Source organism: Cydia pomonella, chromosome 23 (assembly GCF_033807575.1).
Source record: "Cydia pomonella isolate Wapato2018A chromosome 23, ilCydPomo1, whole genome shotgun sequence".
NCBI lineage: Eukaryota > Metazoa > Arthropoda > Insecta > Lepidoptera > Tortricidae > Cydia > Cydia pomonella.
In genome coordinates, this window is record NC_084725.1 from 3,421,914 (window position 1) to 3,445,956 (window position 24,043).

At 37.1% G+C, this 24,043-nt stretch overlaps 2 protein-coding genes across 2 annotated transcripts in view; one reads left to right on the top strand and one right to left on the bottom strand.

The window, feature by feature from the left end:
- Positions 1-7,293, bottom strand: part of LOC133530510 (protein boule) — a 65,932-nt gene extending 58,639 nt beyond the window's left edge. The window contains exon 1 of the mRNA XM_061868430.1: positions 6,209-7,293. Coding sequence (XP_061724414.1) covers positions 6,209-6,577 — 369 coding nt within the window. The 5' untranslated portion in view covers positions 6,578-7,293. The remainder of the gene's footprint in view (positions 1-6,208) is intronic.
- Positions 7,294-9,946: 2,653 nt separating this feature from the next.
- Positions 9,947-24,043, top strand: part of LOC133530788 (dual serine/threonine and tyrosine protein kinase-like) — a 66,516-nt gene continuing 52,419 nt past the window's right edge. The window contains 1 exon segment of the mRNA XM_061868857.1: positions 9,947-10,672. The gene's annotated coding sequence lies outside the window, so the exon portion shown is untranslated.

Below are 24,043 nucleotides of genomic sequence, written 5' to 3' on the forward strand. Positions count from 1 at the left end.
CATTAAATACGCTGTTCGAATAGAACAATTAAATGATTGTAATGTTCATGCATTTCGCCACACCTAATCGAACCCAGCAACAGTGTCAGTTTTCCAGTTTCCTAATTCAAAATGACTACCACCACAAAACAATGTTATGTTTGGAGGTAATTGCTATTTAATTTTCTAAGTAAGACTTCTAAAGTTTAGTCATAAAAAAGGACCTACCATACAATTTTTTTTTATGATATATTAAATTCTTTATTTACAATAACAATATACATAATGGATATATACAGATGATTACTATAACTAGCTTATATCTAAAATTGAGGCATTGTACCAAGGATGCTAGCGGCATTTCCTCGTTGTATCGTTTACAAAACAAACAGAACTCGGACTAGGCGGTCGCTCCCAGATGAACGGTCCTTAGCAACAAATTTTATACCACGCGTTATTGTATCTCTTACTGTATGTAATCCTTGTCCAACTTGCTACCTACTTTCGGGCGCTAGAAGAGCGTAAATATACTTCAAAGCGTTCACGTTTGCCACTAAGTACGGTAAGGTACTCTCTGATAGCCGACAGTTTACTGGTTTTCGCATCGGCCCGTGAGTGGTGGGCCGCCACTTGAAGGGAGTTATAACCCTATCATCGGTAGGTACTCCATTTATATGCCTTCAAAATTTACACTGATGACACTAGTTTTTAGTTTTAGCTTTCAGTGTCAATAATCGAGTAGTATATACTTAAACAATTTAACTTAACAAAAAATACTTAAGGAGGTGTTGAAATATTTATACAACTTTCTTAACTAACCCGTTAATAGTTGCTGTTAATAAAGCTAGATTTAGGTAAATCGTTTCTGCCGCGAGAAAACAGCACTTAAACGAATAAATAACAACTCAAGCTGGTGCCAAAATATCTTAATTGTACGAGTCACGACATATTCCCATCAGGGTCTTTCTCGACTTACGTCTTAACTTCTTAACCCCTTGTACGTTACGCCTATCGTGTGCGTTACGTCATCGTGAACATTGTTGCAATACACGAAGGTTGATATTTAGTTTGTTGTTCTGTCTGCGTTATGTTCCTATTTATTATTGGGGGTGTTGCGGGCCTTTGAGTGCCACGTCGACCAAGCAGTGATCTATTGTGACGGCCCTTTAAAGTTCATTTCGAATGGAATCCAGGAAGTTCTATATATTCGTTTGATATTGTTTGAGCCGTAATGTTCTGTACCTCATAGGGTTGTAATACGTGCCGCCCTAAGTAGAAACTTCTTTTTGACATTAGCGGTCCACGGGAATAGAGAATGTGCATTGCAGTCTTCTCGGACCTGACAGAATCTGCATGTTGCATCTTATTTCTTTCCAATTGTACAGTTCTGGATTAGTTTTGAGTTAGGCTTAAGGGATTCTAGTGCTAGCAGAGCATCCCGGCTATCTGAGTTGATGTAGATATATTGGTATCTTAGGTTTTTATCCAGGTTAATCTCCGCACATTTGTTGACGGCGAAGACTTCTGCCTGGAAGATTAAGGCCTGTCTGCCTATGCTGACGCTAGCTCTGAGCTTAGGTCTCTCACCATAGATCCCACATCCTAAATTATTTTAAAAAATTTGGTATTGAATGGATTTGTTGTACAATTTCCATGCTAATAATTAACGTAAATTCATAAATAACCATCTTTTTGCCTAAATTGTTAATTGAAAGTCTCTTTAATAAATACTCCTGCCCTATCCTTGCCTTAGCCTTGTTTTTATAAAAGCACATATCTTTTATTTTTCTCGTATTCGAAATGACAAGTAGAGAGTTCAGTCTCGGACTATTGGCGCTCTCACAGCGTTACAGCTCCGAACTACCTCGATGGAATTAATGCCTTTCATCTCTTCTATCTACTATTCCAAGTCGCCTGCTCTCTTATTTACAAATTTGTATATTTATTCCTCACTTAATCCCCATCATGACTATCTTCTCTAAGCTTCTTACGCGAAGTATTCTAGACTCAATTTCAGAGCACATGAACGTACATAGCAGCCAAATTGCTCAATAAATTGTGCCTCCGCCGTCGTTCGAGTAAGACCTAACACCCTCTAGGACTTTTAAGAAAAATCCTGTTTGCTGTGAATGTTACTATTATAATTTTTGTAATTAATACGACGGCTGCTGCCTGTAAAAGTATTTTATGTCATAGGTACATAATAAAATACATTAAAATACGAGTGTGGGTATATGAAACGAGCTGAAAGCGAATTACAAGAATACATCAAACGAGTGTTTCAATACCTAATTATGTACAGTTACATAATATTTTAGAGTTAAAAAAAATGTATATGGAATTGGTTTTTCACTCCGAATTCTCATAATAATCCTGAAATCACTTTCACTATTATCTTCACTAAGCCTCTTACGCGAAGTATTCTAGACTCAATTGCAGAGCACATGAACGTACATCGCAGCCAAATTGATCAATAATTTGTGCCTCCTCCGTCGTTTCAGTCAGCCTTTTGAGAAAAATCTTGTTTGCTGTGACTATTAATTATTATATTTTTTTATAATTATAACGACGGTTTCTATTTGTCTAGAAGTTCTAACTCCCTCTAAGACAGACTTTTGAGAAAAATCTTGTTTACTGAGTTTTTTTCTCTTTATTTATTTTTGATCTTACTGATATTATTATTATGATGTTTATAACCATCATGGCGGCTTCTGCCTGTAGGTAAAGAAGTTCAACGCAAGGATCGAACAAATTCAATTCAATTCATTTGCTCAAAGGTTAACTGGAAGAGATCCCTTAAAGGGATAAGTTGGCCTTTGTACTAACGATAAGTGTTTCTTTTCCTGTTTTGTTTTCATTTTTGTAATATAAAGAGTTTTAATACTACTACTACTACGAACATATAAAAAAGTTGATTTGACTATTAGCTTATTGGTAAATCAGTCGGTTTGTGTCATACACATTTAATAGCAAACATGTTCGCGTTTTTCCTGTAGACATCGCAAATTTAAGGGAATCTAAAGCTAAATTTATGCGGCACCTTTACATGCGGGATATTTTTTTTCAGTACTTGAGACTCAAATAAGAAAATCCGAACATCTATGTACCAGAGTCGTTACCTTTTGTCCACAGAAGTGACCTTTTTCTAGTGTTTGATCTTTAAAACAGGGGTGTAGCCAATACAAAAAAAAATACGATACATAGCATAATAAATAAATATTATAGGACATTATTACACAAATTGACTAAGTCCCACAGTAAGCTCAATAAGGCTTGTGTTGAGGGTACTTAGACAACGATAATATATAATATATAAATATTTATAAATACTTAAATACATAGAAAACACCCATGACTCAGGAACAAATATCCATGCTCATCACACGAATAAATGCCCTTACCAGGATTTGAACCCGGGACCATCAGCTTCGAAGGCAGGGTCACTACCCACTAGGCCAAACCGGTCGTCAAAAGCATATTGGTACAACAATTGTAATCATTTAGACATTTTATTTTTATATCAGATACTATAAATTCCAAAGTCTCTGACTGTCTATCTGTTACTTTTTTGCGCTTAAACCGATGAACCGATGTCGATGAGATTTATTATTGGATAGTTTGAGTTATGGGAAAGGACATATGAGTGATTTAATCACAGGAGTAATTTAAACTCTTGTCTGTGTAAATATGAGAAGGATCCTGACATTCCTAGCCGGATTTTTGGGCATCTTTTGTATTTTTTTCGAGAACAATTTCTCGTCAGCTCAACCGAAGTTTGCACCCACGATATTTTACCACTACACACGTATGAGAGGTAAAATAAAATAAACGAACAGGGGTGTAAAGTAAAATAACAGGGGTGTACCTACTTTCGCTTCCGGTTCAAGCGCCATCTTGATAGTTAGCCATGCGATTAATTCCTTTGTTTTTTGCTCATTAATATTGTTTAAAGTGTAATATCGATAGCGTATTATACAGTAAACTAATGTGGTAGTGTGCACTCAATGGAGAATTAATCTTGAACCGCGTTTAACCACCATTTTGGAGTCAACGGCCGGTCGTCCACGTGCTACTCGTAAAGTCCAGCTATCGCTTTACAGGAGCTAATAAAATCACCGTACACTGTCTTGTACTAACCGTACAATTTTAGTCGTATTTAAAGCTTCTTATACCTTGATACTGGCGAAATAGTCCCACTGGACTAAAGCCATAATTTTAAAAGTATAAATAAGTACATACTTTCGCAGTTATACCCTTACGTAGTACTAACTATAGTATTATATCGGAACGGAGGGTGGAGGAATGAAGACACGTCGGAAGGGAGAAGCCTAAGCGATATCTCACCGTACAAATCATTCTGCCATTTTTTGCGGGGAAACGTGCACACAGTCGCACTTCTCACTCACTACATACAAAATCCAATCTGTAATGACGACACAAATACATAGAAAATGACACACGTCAAAGTCAAATCTTGCACACCTCGATCTCTTTTTATTTTTTATTAAAAACTGATCGGCGATTGGCTCTAGTCACACCTGATGGAAAGTGAAGACAGGGCCTAAGATGGAGCTCACCGGTTCAGTACCTAGTAGCCTATTCACTCTTGCTTTAAAGAGACCGAGGTCATATTTATCAGGGAATACAGATGACGGGAGCGCATTCCATTATTTAGCCGTCCGTACCAAAAAAGAGGAGGCAAACCGTTTAGTGCGAACAAGTGGAATGTTTACCACGAACGGCTGCATTCGCTCCCCACGCCTGGATGTCCGATGATGGAAAGGGGAAGGTGGGATCAGATCGTGCAGTTCCTGTGCGCACTCCCCGAAATGTATCCAATAGAACACCGATAGGCTAGCGACTCGACGGCGATGCTCAAGGCTCTGTAATTTTGACTTGATAGATTTTGTGTACGGACGAGTCACAACAAGCACCGCCATAGGTACAGTTGTACCTATGCTTCGGCAGAGGAGAAATAGTACGAATGCCGTCTCCCTACCCGGTGTTGCTTGTAGATCTAGGGCCTTTCCTTGTATATATGAAACCAGCTATAATTCCGAACAATATTTGCACAATACGAAAAATCTCGGATACGTAATGCAATCTTATCAAGTCGCGATAGCGTGTCAACGCCGTTATCGTGATAAATCTCCTCTCGTTCCGAAGTGGTAAAATAAATTGAAAAGAATTACACGGTATTATCTTAAGGTACCGCCCGGAATTTCTCCATTAAATGACCTTTTTTGACGTTTCTTGGTCTAAATTCTTTTTGTCCTGTTTTTTGTCCCCAAAAATGTGACGGAGTGTAGCTTTTTGTATGAGTTGTAATTTATTTTCAATTTTTCTTATGTAAATTATAATCTACAGCTAGAAAGATATGCAATAACACTCGTTTTTTTTTTTTGATAGAAGACACAAGACAAAGAAAAGGATTTTGACTCTGCTAAGCAGGTGGCTGCATTACTGCAGCAGTATTGCTGCGCGACATTACAGCCGACTGCTGCCGGCTTTAATGTGTGGGCAATAAGGTCGTGTATACATATTTTTGGCACTTTGTCCGTGTCGATATTTAATACCTTGATTGAACTTAGGTAAGTACGTTATTTTGTTTATATGAAATCTCAATTCTAAAACAATATCACTCAATCTTTTTTTTTGTTCCATAGCATTTAACTCGTATATAATAATATAGTAATATTAGGTATAATGTTTAATGTGTTAACATGCACAATAACTATCGTAAAGAAAATCGTAGTGATTCCGAAAATAGTATAAATCTACCTCTAACATAAGTTGTTTATTTGTGTATTTATCTTCTATTTCATTAATTATCTATTTTAAATGAGTGTCACAATAATATAAATACAAAATTTTGATCCCTAAACGCATTTTAATAAACTATACAATAATGAAAATAAGTATTTCAGCAATTCGTCCAAAATGTAACTTAAATTACTTTATCATAATAACCACATTTTACTAAGTTTCACATAATTTTAAAAAGTAACTTATGGTGTTATTCATTTAACGTGTTACAAGCCTCAATTAGTTTTAATCGTTTGTCTTTATCTGTCATTTTGACTTGTACGTTTGTAAGTAAGGAATAAAACATAAATTAATTAATTGAGGCTCGTAAAGTTTTACGAATAAGGTGGTTAGCTCTAAACTTCATGAACCTTTGGTACTTTTTTTTCTACTTTTTTTTCTAATTAATAAAAAAGGCACTGACCTGTTTGACGATGAGCCGCGCGACCCGTGGACTAGCAAATGTCACAAAGCCATAACACTTGGACACTCCAGCTCTGTCGTAAATGACCCTCGCAGCAGTCACAGTCGCGAACCCAGAAAAAAACTTCCACAAGTCCTCATCCGTCGTCGTCAATGAAAATCCTCCTACGAATATCCTGTTGTGGATAACTGTCCCAAATTTAGGAGCGTCAGAAGGAGGCAAGCTGTCATCCGTGTCATCTTCAGGGGAATTCAACAATGCTTTCAACTTCTCATGAGGATCTACGCTCTTTCTATTATTCGCTGCACTTTCTTCGACCATATGAGCACAACTCGCGGATTCACTCCTAATGTATCTTTTAACTTCCATCTTTAAAACATGATCCCTTGTTTACTATGCTAACGCTAGCGAGGACTACTGTGGGACAGAAAACAACTGAGCGCGTATCGATTTTGCATGTATTTTTTAGATATAGGTATAAACTGTGCGTTGCGCGGTAGGCGTACAGTTCAGCTGATTCTGTGAGATGATGGCAAGGCTTCAGATAAGCATGTGGACTCAGATTTTCGAGATACGCGATATAAATAGTGTTTGAGCTATTGTACGGCGCTATTTTTACGAGAAGCGAGAACTGGGTCAATGGTAGACATCTAGCGGCGGGATGCGGCAACTTGGTGATTTTCGTTTAGTTTATTCACTGTAGGTGGCGCTTAATTTTGATACTTCGGCTCGTGAAAAGTTTTTGACACTTTTAGAAGTCATCAAAAAAAGGAGCAGCTTATATTATATTAAAGGGAGCAGGACAATGCATACAATAACTTTTATTGAAATGGGAGATTAACTTTGAATGAAAAGATTTCGGGTAGGGTTTACCGAGTTTCGAAAAGTTTTCAGTTTATCGGGTTTGAATCGGAAATTGGAAAAGTTTTCTAGCATTTGAAGGTTTAACTTCCCATGTGCAAAGTACCTTTGTTGTAATGCACTTGAGAGGGAGAGACGCAGGTAGTCATGTTTGGTTTATTATTATTGAGATTACCTAATATTATCTAGAATAGAAGTAAGTTTTTATTGTGAAATTTAAACTTTAATTACATTACGAAATCTTTTAATTGTAATATTTTCATTGTAATTATTATGTTATATTGTTTAATGGACAATTTATTTAAAATAATTTAGATACTTACCGTTTCTTTTACTTACAGCATAATGAATGAATGTTAATGAATGTGTGTTATGGACAATTTAAATTACTGTAGAGATAAATTATTGACATTTTATTATTTTATGCTCATCTGGTTATGTCTGTGTTTGTGATCTCTGTATGTACTAACAATAGTATGTTGTCTAATACTAACACTTTTATGGGTTTTTCCTGAAATAAAGGAATTAATAATAAAAAATAATAATTATTGTATGATTTTTAATCGTTCTTAATTTTTGTAGACTCGTTGGGACGATGCCAGCCTCATAGGAGAGTTAACTTTGTAATGAACCCGGACTTAAATACATGATATTTTTTTAAATAATATGTCAATATTTTCTCATCTCCTAGTGATAGCGGTTGAGAAAGCAAGATATTTCAGTAAGAAAGCACTGTCATGAAAACCGCAGCCAAATAACACTACTCGTGTAGTGTTCCTGCCGGTGAGTAAGGTTGCCAGAGCTCAACGAGGGTGCGGGGTGTTAGGGTCGGCAACGCGCATGTAACACCTCTGGAGTGACGTAGTAACCGTTTACATCAGGCGGGCAGTATGCTTGTTTGCTACCGACGTAGTATTAAAAAAAGCTGTCCAAAATATTTCCTTATATGTTTTCACCTCAACTTGGCCACAAGAGACCGTGCGCGTTGAAGGGTCTGCCATCTTGTGGCTTGAATCGGAAACATAAACATGTAAATTGACACTTCACGCCAAAGAAAGTGCTGCCATCTACTGTTCACGTAAGGTTCTGCCATCTTGTGGGCTAGATTGGAAGCATAAACTTCACATTTACGTCTCGCGGCAAAAATCTGACGTCTCCTGTGCTGCTCCCGACAGTTTCTGCATGCTGATCAAGTCTATTTTAGATAGAATATTTAGATTAGAAGACATAGTTTACATATTATATTCCATAAATATGTAGACTATGTCTTCTAATCTATTACACTGCTCACAAGCAAAATCCAACAAAAAAATATATCTTAAAGTTTTCAAAATATGAAGCAACAAAGTTGTAACATTTTTTCTAGATTTTTCCCGAGCTGTTCGCTGTCATCACTTTTAATTTCCTCTTTAATACCAAGTTTCTACTTCGCACATATTACGTGTATACTTAACTATGTAATATTATTATCATAAATGAATCCCGGATTATTTCTCTAAATGTCTAACTTATAATACAATTTTTATTGTAAGATTGCAATAACAAAACGCAATTGCAGAATTTTGCGAAATGTCATGTTGACAGTTGACATTCGGTAAGTGTTGCCATACGTATAATGAACTTCCTTGACAACGGGTAATTAAAAAAATCTCCCGTTACATTCCTCAACAAGAGATCGTATACAGTACCATAATATATGGGCAATAAAGCCGTGTATAGATATTTTTGGCACTTTTTTCGTATCGATATTTTCAGACGCGACTGTACAAAACGCCTATTGTATCGGTTCTATTCTTACTCACAAAACCGATTAGTAGTTATAGAAATTTTGAAACAGTATTGCCGGTTGTGACTTATTCAATTGTAACATAAGATTTATAATGGACCCCTGGTCCTGCTGATTCTAAATACTATAATTCACATTTTATCGCAATTATCGGAGAGCGTTTGCGTTATAAAAGTTACACGAATACAATGTATTTATTTATTTGGACGTAAACAGTAAAACAAAGTAAACGAAACAGAAAAAACAATGGCCACATTTATGCTTTATCGTCTAGTAGTGTAGGGACGTAAATGTATGGGATTGTATGTTGATGCTTGACATGTAAGTTTTATCAATTCTTGTATGTTGGACTGTAACGGTATATTGTGACGTAATGAATAACAAAAAGTGATGAAACGTGTTTTCAAGTAAAACGTGTGGTAGGTACATCATTCAATAGGTATTGATTTACTTAAAGTCTAATGCACAGAAATAAACAATTACGTATATTTGTAATGGCGGAATTAAACTTACACTACCTTTTTTTATAACCGCTTTTCAAAATAATTGCTCCGAAAGTCAAAAATATTGTGCCCCCCCCCCCCCCCCCCAACTTATTATTTTTAAGCCCAGCATGAAAAATGACTGGAAAAAAAATTGGGACACGATCAGTTGAGTTTTTTGTATGTTTTTTCCAAAAAAGTTATGTTCTTATTAAAACGATGTAAGACACCCTTTTGCTCGTATTGTATGAAGGTACGGAACCCATAGTGGTTCGGGACTCATGATTTGACATCCACTTTGCCAGTTTTTTGTTTGTCCGTTTTGTTACGGCATAGAATATTGGATTGAAAACGTAACCAAATTTCACCCAAAAGCTTAGGACATTTTTTTCTCTCAGAGGATGGCAATAGCTCGCGATTCTGAGTAAATATAACATGAAAATTTCGAGTTGTAACAAAAAGTTGTGGTTACAGTTTTAAAGATAAATGCCCAGTCACGTTTTTGTGACACAACTAGCTAGTACTCTGGGCTATAACCGCGAAAATCGAAGTTCGTCTTACTATAATTACGTCTTAGTAAAGGTAAAAGAGAAAGATCCCTGCAATTTGCGAATTTCGGTTTTCGCGGTAGGCCCCTGCTCTTTGGGATATAGGGAGCGTGCATGAACTGTAGGAGGCAGCACAGGAGCTATCAGATTTTTGGCGCGAAGCGTAAATGTGAGGTTTATTGTTCCGATGTAGCCCACAAGATGGCAGAACCTACTATGCACTTGACGTGTAAATGTGCATGTTTATGGTTCCGATTCAGATCACAAGATGGCAGACCCTCCAACGCGCACGGTCCCTATAGGGAGCGTGCATGAACTGTAGGCAGCAGCACAGGAGCGGTCAGATTTTTGGCGCGAGGCGTAAATGTGATGTTTATTGTTCCGATGTAGCCCACAAGAAAACACGTGACGTGTAAATGTAAATGTTTATTGTTCCGATTCAGGCCACAAGATGGCAGACCCTCCAACGCGCACGGTCCCTATAAACTTAAGAAATCTCTTAACAGGGAAACAACAATATACCACTGGCAACATTGACATTATTTACTTCGCGTACTTATGTGTGCGATGCGCTTGTCGTGTTCTCTTTTATTAATTTATTTCTTTTAAAGTCCTGTGTTTATTTCCGTTTCTAAAGCTTGTGTAACAATGCAATGAGAAAGTTCTACATTCCCTGACAATAACGTGTTCAGTGCAAGTTTTTGCGAACTTTCGCGTGCGTTTTTGTTGCTTCGCTCCAATTTTTTATCAAAATACTCACCAATGAAGATACTCTGACTGGCATTGAGTAAGTATTTCGCTGTAAATTAATTACTTCATGACCTGAATAGTTAATCATGTGTCTGTAACGCGAATTTATTGAGTTCTAGCAGTGCAAAATTATGTATACCCCCGAGTTTCACATTTATATTGTGTTGAGCGATTATGTTGTTATACGTATCCGGTATGTTTATATGTTACGTCAGGATCATAAATAAACTAGAACAGGTTTTGCATTGAATGCATGTGGAATGTATGTTTAGTAAGGTAGTCCATCTTTCCAATTCAAACTTTATAATGCTTAAATTGGCATGAAGAAATACACGTTTCTATTTGCAGAATCTGTAAGGTTCTAGAATGATTTCAATCAAACTGAGCTAGGTAACATACAAATTTAAAACTTTTTTTAACCTACCCACATTTGGTGTAAAGCAGAGACACTTTTCATACAGATTTTCGTATATTGACCTGCCTGTTCCTATCTCTATTGCAGGCGTATAATTATATTACTGTCTCGTTCATGATGCCGGTTGTCAATGTTATTGTATGAGCTTGACAGCAATGTAATTATGCGAGTGCAATAGAGATAGCAACAGGCAGGCAAACTTACATAAATCTATGGAAAGCATCTCGGGTTTAGTTGGAACTAATCTAAAGTTTGAACTTAAACTATTCATTGTAAAATTAATTGTATCTGGAACACCACACTATGCTCCTGAACATGAGTCAGACAGAAGTGAAACTAGGCCGGTCATGTCTCCCGTATTCTCAGTGAGCTGTGGGCCTTATAGCCAAGATCACTACTTAGTGACAGCCCCGCTCAAAACAGGGTTCGCCAGACTATGCCGGTTATGGTGACAATACAATACAAATATTCTTTATTGCTCACCAATATGAAAAGAACATAATGACATACATATGAAACACACAACTTAGACTATGGTAGACAACGGGCGGTATTATCGCTAAAGAGCAATCTCTTCCAAGCTACCTTAGGGTAGTGGAGACAAGGTAAAAAAACATGTGAGTAGGTGGTGCAGTGAGTGATAGAAGTTGATAAATAATAATACCAAATTATACACATATATAAACATATTTTTTAACGCATTCACTGCCAACGTTTTCGTAGCGCTACACACGTAGCCGATTCTAGCGTTTTCCCGCTTTGTAGAGGAAAGCGACTACGAACAGAGCCCCCGCCAAGCAGGTTCCCGGCACTCAATGTGTTAAAGAATGGTAAAAACCGGGTGGAATGCAAAAAGTGGGGTGAGGTGTTAGCAGTGGGACAGTACAGGCTCTCAATAATAATAATAAATGTGAATTTTTCAACAGCAGTTTCAGTTTCGTCTAGTGGGCGGCAAGTCACCGCCTGCCTCTATAACTAGTGAAAACATTGTTATGGCGGACGTCCCCACGTCTTTGCAATAACCCAGTCTCATAGTCCACCCAAACTTCAATCCATATACCACAATAGTCCCAATTCCTGCTGAGAATGCTTCATGGTTGTCTATTGTTGTACCTGTGAATGGGTTTGAGCAGGCGTTCTACATGACACGTCCCCAAAATATCTCTCAGGCCTCGACGACACATTCTTCTTGCTGTCCCGGCTGCTCGGACTGTGTCGCGTAAGAACTCGCCACTGCCCCGTGCTCTCTCACTACTTAATGCGCTCTTGGCGTCAGCACCGGAGTGCGATCTGATTGCATGGCGGTGGGCGAGTGTGAGAAATGAATGCTTGAGGTTCTGTAAGGTGATGGATGCCAGGCCTTCGAGTGTAATGTAATAAATAGTGTTTTATTTTGTGTACAATGTTATTGTATCTTCTTTTTATTATGTGCTGTTGTTAATATGTTTGATCTTGGTTGCATGACGCATTAGATTTCTGTAATGTCGTGTAAACATATTTTAAATAAATAAATAAATGACATTAAAGCTCTCCAAACGCCCTGTACTGTTATCTATATCCTCACACAAGCTTGTCAAAAGTCCGGGATTTATAGGCCTGTGAAATCCAAAATGCGAATGTAATCTAGAGGATTAAAGAAAACAATATTAAAAATTAACATTTTCTGTTATAAAATTGTATTTAAAATTTGAAATAGCCTTTATTCCTAACATACTTATATATTATAACTTTTAAGATTACTTATTAGAAACCCTCATAAGGTACCTTTTCCCATGGGACTTCACATTTATATTTATAACTTCAGTTGTATGGCAACTATGTTCATGTAAATGCTAAAAACAACAAACTCTTCTGAGAGTTATCAAGAATTGATTTTATTTGTCTGTGGGTGAGTCATCAATAGCAAATATTATTTTGTGCATTATAGTACACAGCTGTGCCAAATATGTATGTTGAATAAACAAACTTCTGGGCGGTCTTCTTCCATAAATAAATAAAAAGACTTTTTATTTCTGGGTAATAAAACAAAAAAATATATGTTAACAACCAGTTTTGGCCGAAATGTTAATGCAATTGACAAATGATCATTACAAATTGAACCATAAACTGTAACCATCCGTTAATGGCTTACGGTTCAAGTTGTAATGGTTAATGGCAATTAACATTCGGCGCATTCTGCCAACACTGTTTACAACTTAATCTAGGATTTAATTTATAATATTACACCAGAATTTTAAATTTTACATGTTGGCCCCCCTACTTTAATTATGTCATCAGCCCAGCGTGCCAATGGCCGTCTTCTTTTTCTTTTCCCTTCAGGACCATTCTAGGCAGTTACTTGTAAGGTCCATCTTTCTGGAGTCTGGCGATGTGGCAAGCTAAACTCCATTTTTGTTTCTGGGCCTAGTGCGTTTATAATCTTAGTCTTGTTGCTGATTATCAAATGCCTGATCTTATCTTTCTTATTTTAAGCATACTCCTTTCCTTGGTTTTCTTTCATACTGTAATATAGTGCAAAAGTTTGACTTTGATGGCCTGCTAGCATAATTGGGATATAGTTGTGAGAAATTTTCTTGCTAGAAAATATTTCATATAATAAATTGAGATTGTTCTTGGGTACGGCACAACTGTAAGTTGGTTGTGACCCTGTCTATGAAGCAGGAGGTCCGGGTTCAAATCCCAGTAAGGGAATTTATTTGTGTTTTTATCACTTATATATACAGTTGTGTCCAATGTAATAGCAGACAATAAGAAAATTAAAATTAGGGGAAAACTATAACTTTATGTTAATTGTATTGCAACTTTTACTTATTATTCTTTTGCATTTTTGACATTATTTCTTATTTAACTGTAACCTTTATTCATATTATCATTATTATTCAAAACAAACTATAAAAATATATCATGATAACCGGCTTTTTTACTAATAATTCTTATAAAATGGAAACCCTTTGAAAAACAAAAACAATTAAGTATGTAAAATTATTTCAATGTAGTATCTTACCCATTATTTCCAAATTAAAGCTCTAAACCAAACCTTTCTAAAAATTAAAAAAAATCAAATGTATATGACGATTTTTGTCGCATTGTGTATTGATTTTTATTGATTTTTGACCGACTACTTGGTTTGTCATGGGCTGCACTATCACCAGAGTTCCAAGCAATACTTACTTTACTCTTTGGTCTCATCTCAAGCACTTGGTCAAAGAGTATAGTAAGTGTACTTGGTGTAGCACTTGGCATGAAAACTTAGCCTGGTCCGTCTCTACGAACAATGATAAGTTTTTAGCATTCATTTTAAGATGCAAATACATTGACATATACACCGTGTTTTTTTTTATTTCCGTTAATTTATAGGGTGCATCCCTGAGCTTAAATTAATTCTATTCTAATTAACTCCATTCCGGAGATAATCAATAATTATGTTTATCTAATAAGGCCCTTGCGAGCGTGTACACTTGCCTTAGAGCCTGTTTACATATTGATTAGTGTTTAGTACACGTTCATACATTTGCTACTAAACGTAAGTACTATCTCGGACGATCGATGATCGAAATGACATCGGTATGTCACAGATTTCAATTGTTTAGTTGAGTTAAAGGTATTGCCCCTGTTACAACAACGCTATATGCAACATTTTAATTACTTTTATAATTTTTTTTTTTTTTAAATTAACTATGTCATTAATTTCCTTAAACGTACTTACCGATATCCCGAAGTTAACGGAATTCAATAAAAACACGGTGTATATCTAAGGACGGGCCTTACGGGCTATAAGAATGGTGCTAGTTCAGTGGTGTCACTCACGAATTCGAGCCAATCGTTCAGTCTAACGCAACTAGTCGCGACCAATCGCGCGCGTGGTGCGAACTCATTAACCAAACGCGTTGCGGCGTTAGACTGCACCATTGGCTCGAATTCGTGTGCGTGACATCGCTGTACTCGCCCCATTATTATTGTCCGTAAGGCCCGTCCTTAGATATATATGTCAATGTGCAAATATCTTTGTAGACAAAAACCTGTGGTTTTGTTGACCTTGTACCAACATTACAAAATGTATTAACTAAATGACGCGTCATTACGGGGAGTTCCCTCTTTAATCTTTAATGACTTGACACGTGAGTCATTAATAGGAAATCGTGAAATAAAATGAGGTCGAGATTAGGATGAATAATAAAACTGGTAAAATATTGTCATCATCAGAAAGTATGTAATTACTCTAAGAACAAATTAAATTAGTTTCTGTTAAAATATTTTAATTTGTGTTATTTGCTGTTGGTTGTTGGCGGCATCGTTTCGAGCGATGGCGCCATAACCTTTAGCCTATGATCTATTAGATGGCGCCACTTTTTGATATTTAACGAATTTAACACACATCGGTGAAAGAATAAGGATCAAAGTCAAATGAGGTTCTAAAAGTTTTAATCATGTGTCGAAAAATGGCAGTAAATTTACTGTGGCTACAAAGTTGTCTTCATTTTATTCTCTTTCAAAAATGACAAATAGAGGTGATTTCAAATTCTCTTTGCTACTAAGCACTTAAGCTAATACAAATCCGAATTTCGAATGTATAACCTCTGGAGTTTTAGGCGTCCATAGGCTACGGTGACCGCTTACCATCAGGCGTAAGCTTGTTTGCCACCGACGTAGTATAAAAAAATCGGGCAAGAGCATGTCGAGTCATGCTCAGTGTCGGGTTTCGTAATTACCATTCTGTCAGAATAGGCTAAATGAGGGCTGGCTATTAGTAACTAATTAACTGTCTATTTAAGAGGAATTCCTAGTTGCGATTTTTCCATACGAACGCTCTCGACTTTTTCCTGCCTGGATTTTTAACCTAATATAGAGCAATATTTTATTTTTTTTCAAATAAAATCATCAATAACTGTGCCGCGATGTTTTGCTTTTTTGGATTATTTTATTTTGGCGAAATTTACAGAGCCTCGAAAATCGCAAATAAAGGCATAGTATACAAATATGACAACAAATATCCAAAAAATCAAAACATAGCGGCATAGATTATTTCTTCCTCTTGCAGTTTCCAAAATGTCATAATTGGTTGCGTTTTGGAAGAGGATACAGTCGAGAGCGAAGCCTCGATTTTTGAGTTTTTTGCGTGGGAATTTTCGTCCGAGCTGCATTTGTCCTTACCGCACCAACCCACACCCGCCCACCGCAGCGCGACAGAAACATAGCTTCAAAAATTCGAGATTTGAAAAGTTGCTCAGCTAGGAATTGCTCTCAATGCGGACTGGACTGTACGTAAGCGAACGGACATCACATCGAAACGAATCGCGTAGCTCGACGCGGCAGACTGCGGTGTCATTGTGTGAATGGCCTTAATATCTTAACAATTGTTTTCCGAGCAGGTCAGTTATTATTTATTAAACAAATAAATAACAATTTAGGTAGGTACTTTGCCACAGTCAATTTAATAAGAATTTTGTGATCTGCATGAGTTAAATGACTTTTACCAGAGATAAGTATATTTTATAGAATGGCAATCTCCATACAATCGCTCTCTCTACACGGTGTAACATGAGGAAACCGAAAGATTTTAACAGTTGATTCCTGATTTTTAGAGACTAAACAGTCATATAAACTTTTCTGGATTTCGCCTAGTTTCAGATGGATTTCGCCTAGTTTCAGAATTAATTCTAATTAAAAGAAAAATACATCTTCTTATTGTAACTTAATGCAAAAAGCCTATTTGTAGGTGATGACGCCATTATGGGGCGTAGTCTAAATATCCTTTTTGATAGATGTCAAAAAGTGACAAATAACCTTTTTCAAAAACTAGGTTTGTAAATGTAATGTAAATATTCATTTTCGGTCCTAGTTTTGCCAGAACATTAACTTTTTATGTACATTAAAATTAAAAAAAAAAATTTTTTTGGCGAAATTTATTTAAACTCGTAATTTTTTTTTTCTTTTTCGCCTTAGAAGTGCGTGATTAAAATCCTTCGGGTTTCTCGTGTTACACCGTGTATAATCTCTGTAAGGTAAGATGGGGTAAGGCTATTACCGGGACAAGACAACACTTGTATGGAATCCTTAATTTTTTTTTTTTATACCTCGACGGTGGCAAGCAAGCATACGGCCCGCCTGATGGTAAGCAGTCACCGTAGCCTATGGACGCCTGCAACTCCAGAGGTACATGCGCGTTGCCGACCCTTTAAAAATCTGTACACTCCTTTTTTGAAGAACCTCATACTGTAGACCCTCGGGAAAACCTCGGCAGGTAGCACAACCGGAGCGTGCGCGGGAGGAAGTTCCTCTTAAACCGCACAGTGCGTGACCATTTAGGTTCTAGGGTGTGAGGATGAACACCCTGCCGACGGCGGGCGGTGCGGTGATAGAAAGTAGCCGTGGGCATCATGTCAAACAATTCTTCAGAGCACAGCCCATTGTACAAGCGGTAGAACACACATAAGGAGGCAAAGTCTCTCCTTAGACTTAAAGGTTCAATACCGCTTGTGAGTTTGGGATCGTCGACGATTCGTACAGCACGTCTTTGAACTGAGTCGAAGGGCCCAAGCTGGCATCCAGGTGCTCCTGCCCAAAGGTGACAGCAATACTCCATATGGGGTCTCACTTGCGATTTATGAAGTAGCAGTCTTTGCCCTGGAGTAAAGTATCGCTTTGCTTTATTGAGCACACCGAGTTTTTTAGATGCCAGCGCAGCCTTCCCTGCCAGGATACACTTAGGAGCAAGACTGTCCCAATAGAAGCATCTTAGTAGAATGTGGAGGTTGATGTCGATCGAGGGGAGGGGCACATGATTAATACATAACAGTACTCCTTGAAATTTTCTACAAATCCGCCTAACATATGATGTACTTCGCATTTACGGTTATTTTGTAATTACGAATCGAAAAGTAGAAAAAAACATTTTTATTGTTTTTTGTTTTGTTTTTGTTTGTTTTGTTGTTGTTTATTTTTATTTCCTCCTATGGAAACTCCAAATAGGGGAACCATATATAATTAAGCCCCACCTTACCCTAAAATAGTCGTTTCTAATATTGTCACTTCTAGTTTGATGAGCTATCTACACGAGAATATAAACCTTCTTGAGATTGAAGTCTGTAAAAAATAGATGGCGTTGTCATTGAGAAAAAAAATTCGCTAATGACATGGGCCATGACAATGATCAAGTAGATACGATGTCGTCAATTTTTGCCATACAGCACCGTTTACCTAATATAATTAATACTTAACATAACCCCTATATTTATAGCCTATTTAGGCTAAACTCTGCCACAATACGATCTAAAACAAAAAAAAAAACGCCGAAACTTTTCATCAGTCGTAATTATTGACTTGTCATTGGCTTAACACATTGAAATAAGGTACTAAATAATTTAAAGCAATAACTGTTTTGCCGATACCTATATCAAAGCCTGCGTCATAGTCATATTCTATAAATATGAGATGACTTGAAAGTTAGATACGTAAAACTCAAATGGCGTTACAGCCACCCCACATGTCTCCCGAGCGTCCTCGACGCAACGTTGGCGCAACTGCGCAGCAACGCCATTTTCCATAGCGCTGGCTCGACGCCGACGCTCAAAAGACGCTAGTGTGAGCTGGGCCGTCATCATTTCCATCTTTAGACGGTTGGCAGTCGTCAACTCAGCGTTTCTCTAGAAACTTCCTGCCTCGCACAGCTAAACTGTGGAATGAACTGTCACCCGCGGTATTCCCGGGGCGATACGACCTTCAAACCTCCAAGAAAAAGGCATAATCCCATCTTAAAGGCCCGTCACGCACTTGCAACTCCTCTGGTGTTGCAGGTGTCCATGGGCGATGGAAATTGCTTATCGTAAGACGATTCGTCTTCTCGTTTGCCACCTATATTATAAAAAAATGTTTGGCAAAATTTTCGTTTTTGGTACAAGCTTTTATCGCTGACTGTAGTTTTCTTTCCACAGGCACTTAAAATTCATTAAGATATTTGTAGCAACCCCAAACACAATTAGTTTCCGCTGTTTTATCACCAAGTTCCTGGCCACTTCCTGTCTCCATCATCAGATCAGCCCCATGCCATCATAATATTGCATTATCATCCGATTTACATGTTGTATGCAAAATTTCAGCTCAATCGGAAATCGGGAAGTGGGTCAAATTTAGCTTTCAAGATTCAACCCACACTAATATACATACTAACAGTAGTACGGTCAAATTAACTCAAATTTCACTAAAGTCAGGAACTAATTCTAAGGACTAATAAAATCACTACGGATTGTTTTGTATGGGCTAAAAATCGAACTTTATACAATCGTTACTAAATTCACCCCCCCGGAAAGGGGTGAAATCGGCTGAAAATAATGTAATGGTTATAACTAAGAAGAGAAAAAAGGTGTACTCGGTGTAATTTGGCGTACGTTTTACAACACTTATATCTAAATTCGCACGTGTTATTTATGTTAATTTAAGCTACGGAACAGGTAAAAAAAAAAACATCATTAAAAAAAATCTATTTTGGCCATTGCGGGTCTGGGGAAAGTAATGTACTCGGTGCAAATTGAGTAAATAATTAGAAAAAATATCTAAATCCAATGTCAAATTCGCACCATGGTGCGACACCCGGAAAGTAGTTTTTCATGTTTTACTGTCGTTGTACTTCGGGGGAAATTTTAATACTATTGGAAATTGATGCAATCATATTCATTTGATTTTGTTTACATTCGCACCCCATAAAAAATTGGCATTTTTATACGGAACATGCAGTTTTGTAATCAAGTACCAAAAACGTAGAGCAATAAATACACAGAAGCGACAAGCGCGTGATTAGTGGCAAGAGAAGGAACGCGCGTAGATGCACCGACGAAGCACGGCTCTTGAGGCACGAGTAGTGGCATGTACTGCAAAAATAGTAGGTTTTCTGAGTATGCAGACAGACAGTCAACAAATTAAATACAGGTACGCTCAATGTTTGTTAAATTCGAAAAATCGCGTTTTTCCATATACTTACGAAAACGTTAGACTACTTAGTTCACTCAATGATTGTTTAAAACAATAGTTCCGTTTTAATGCCAGAAGAAAGATTTGTGCTCGTTGCCCGTCAAAAGTGTCAAACAAACTGTCTCGGAACAATCGCTGCGCGTAGGATTTGAGATCCGGATATCCGGATATCGGGTCATAAGATCCGGATATACGGATCCGTTAAATATGGTTATTGACCTATAACCGGAACAATTTTCTAATGAAATTTATGAATAATTTCATACCATTTTGTCATTTAAATATAGTTTTTTTCATATATTTAATCAATTCAAATACTAACAGCACATCAATTTTGATAGGTACGTCATGTCACGCAGTAACTTTATACAATGAATGCGAATGTTGCTTAATGCAAACATTAGATCATTGGATATCCTGATGACTTGGGGCTATAGGCTCAAAACAAAAGCAACCTGAAGGCCAAGGCTAGGATAGTAGAGTAGGAAGGAGAGAAAATTGGTCTGATAATCAACCACTAGAATATCTCCAAATGAATAGGGCTAAGATGGTCGGCTCTTTATCATTTGTCATGAAGGGCATAGTGACAAGTGATAAAAATAGAACCATGCTGCCACCGCAGATCGAAAAGAAAAGACCTACTTACCTAAAGTAATCGGGAAGAGGAGATAGATGTTCGAATCCAAAATGCCCTAAGATGCTCAGCAGCGCTTCGCCGAGTTCTAGTGTCCAAGCTGATCAGTAGACTGTCCATGATTCAAGTCTATAAGACAATAATTAGATTTTGATGAATGACATCGGTAAGTATTACACTTGGACTCTGAATCAGAAAAAAAAGAACAAGTTCTTAGGGAAGAAGACGAAATTCTGGCGGAATATTCTGGGACCTATCAGAGATGAAGATAGAGAAGATGAAAGCGTAGGAAAAATAGGGAGCTAGAGTAGCTAGTTGCGGCACCCAATATAATTAGCGAGATTATAGCCGCACGACTTCGCAGGCTTGGTCACTTGGAGTGGACGGGAGAGAATCGGGCTGTGATAAGATATACCGCAGGAGCGATGTAGCCCTAAAACGCCCTCGGAATATCCAACTAGCGTGGAGTGGTGCAGAATAGAGCAGAGTGACGTTGTTCTTGTGTCAAAGGCCAAGATTCTTTTTGGGTCACTTCATAGTTAGTATTTCATGACGAATGAACACGAGGTGAGGCATTGGATGTATTTCCAACTATGCACCAGCTAATCCAGATATATACCCTCCTTATTAAGTACGGTTTTAGAGATAACATTATGTTAGCTATTATAGTAATCAAGTAATCATTTAAAATTAGTTGGGGTGATATCATTGTATTAAAACATAGTTAAAAACGTTATTTCTGTGTTATCTAAATCAGTTTATTCGGATATTTATTTTGGTGGATATTCGAATAATTAGAATATCACAATATTCTAATTGCAAACCCTACATATAGGGAGCGTGCATGAACTGTAGGAGGCAGCACAGGAGCCGTCAGATTTTTGGCGCGAAGCGTAAATGTGATGTTTATTGTTCCGATGTAGCCCACAAGATGGCAGAACCTACTATGCACAAGAAAACACTTGACGTGTAAATTTGATGTTTATTGTTCCGATTCAGACCACAAGATGGCAGACCCTCCAACGCGCACGGTATCTATAACTTCCCAGTAGGGACACAAATAGGTAATGTAAATACTGCGAGGAGGATCTTGTTTAGGAAAAACCAGAGCGATCGAGTATATTCCTTCAACAGGATGCTCTCCTACAGCATATAAAAAGGGCTTAACAGACCCACATTGGGACCAATTTACCTGAATAGCGACCCACAAATGCTAGATTCTTGCTACTAGGCTTGGCGAAAGAAAAATGATGGACCAGCGTACACCTCTGCAAGGAGCTATTGTCTTGCAAGTGCAAAGAACGCTGTACAGGGTGTGGGTGAGTAAAACACGGATTTAAATACACTATGTTTTGCGCATGCGAAGGTGCATGCTCTGGGACAAAATAATACGTAAAAAAATAAATATTTTTGTTTAATTAGTGTGTAACTTTAATTAGCTAGATCCGGAGTAAACTACAATAAAACGATCTCAGTATTCTTAATTTTGATAATAATACTTTTATCGAAAATATTACTTTACTATAAATATCGTTCAGCAAGTTACCTTTACTTAAACATCATTTGCCTTGCAAATTGTATTGAAACAGCCATCCGACTCTTGGTGGTGTTATCCGGTATGGAAAAATAGTGTAATTTGCTTGTTTATAAACCGATTTTCAAAAGTTTAATGGAATTTTATAGCTTATTAATGTAGCATTAATATCTTGATACAATGTCTTCCTGTAAAGTTACTAGTAAAGTTGATGAAAACAAAAAACGGATTTTTTTTCGGGAAAATTTAAATAAAACTTAAAATTTCTCACAAATTATGGTATTTACAAGGTTAAATGTATAAACGATATTGTAGCGCATTTAATTTTGCTTTTTATGACACCCCACACAAGCTTACATGTGATATACTTGCTGTGGTATACGCAATATTCTGAACACGGCACCGGCCATTTTGATGACGTCATAACTGGTGACTTAACCACGTTAGAAACTGTCTCCCGATGGTTTTTTAGTCAGAATAACATGCTTAACAATATACTAAAATATGATGCTGGTTTCATCAAAGGCACCTTTTGGGCCCTATATGACCATAAGGGAAGCGACTTCATACCTACTCGTATAACATTTTTTTATACAATCAAACACATTTGAATAAGTAGTCGATAAAGCAGTCAAACACCGATAGATTATTAATATGTTGTAACATGACATCACTATTTTTGATCTCACATAGACAATTTACGCACAAACTTGCATTTCATTTTTGGTCGTACTTTTGAAGTTTGACAGTCGTTCTTGATATCCTATTTCTATGTATCCGGATCCGAAAAATTGTCGGATATTGCAAACCCTAGCTGCGCGCTGCGCTATCTCCCCGCCCCGCGCGCCCCGCGCCGCGTGCTGCCAACCACCTTCGCTTGCAGTTCGTTGCGATTAATTCTATTTACTTTTTGACAAACTTCCGGTAAAAAAAATATTATTTTTTATTTAGTGCAAATGTAGTGTCTTTAGATAAGTACCGTTTTTAAAATTTTCACGTCTCTCTTAATTTCCCCCGAAGCACAATGTACAAAATAATTAAAAATACATGTTCCATAATTTGCCCAGGCGTGCAAAGTTAACTGAATGTTTATAATGCTTTAAAAAGCTTAACTTGAGATTGCACCAACCGACTGACTTATCCTCGAGCCGCAATCGAAAAAAAAATTTTTTTTAGGGTATCATACATTGCACATCTATTTAATTAAGATATACTATGCACCAAGGTGTTCTCTATACACTACTTAGCTTGAACCTAATAGCTTTTAATTTACTCCAAAATTACGGCACTTTATAGTTTATACCTAAAATTTAACGGTCTTCCGTACATAATAGAAACGGTGCAACTCGGGGGAAACAATCTAGTTGCGCCATCTAACAAATCCAAAAAAAGCACGACTACACGACTTACTTCCATACTTTTTCTTAACTTGACTATACTACAGGGCGAAAATAAAAGCTTGTAAAAGATACTAATGGCGTTATCAATCAACAAGACATCAATAATCATTTGTTCCTGTCCGCCATTTTGAAATTTGTTTGTTAGAAAGAGACAAAATTTAACAGAGTTTTGCTAAGTTTTATGAATGAGGGAGAGAGTTTATCTGCAAGAGTGAATGTAGGGCAATGAGACCTTGTGATATTTAAAAAGGTCTTTATCATTAGGGCACGTTCAGAAGATAGTAGTTTCATGTAAACAATGCCACTCACTTTATATTACGTTTATATTGTTATCATTGTATATTTTGTAAACTGGCTTTAGCTCACTAACAAGCTGATATTAGGTATTTATATTTACGTCATTTGAGGGAGGTAACTCGATAAACCAAGTTTATACGTCAGTCAAATATTCTGAGAGCAAG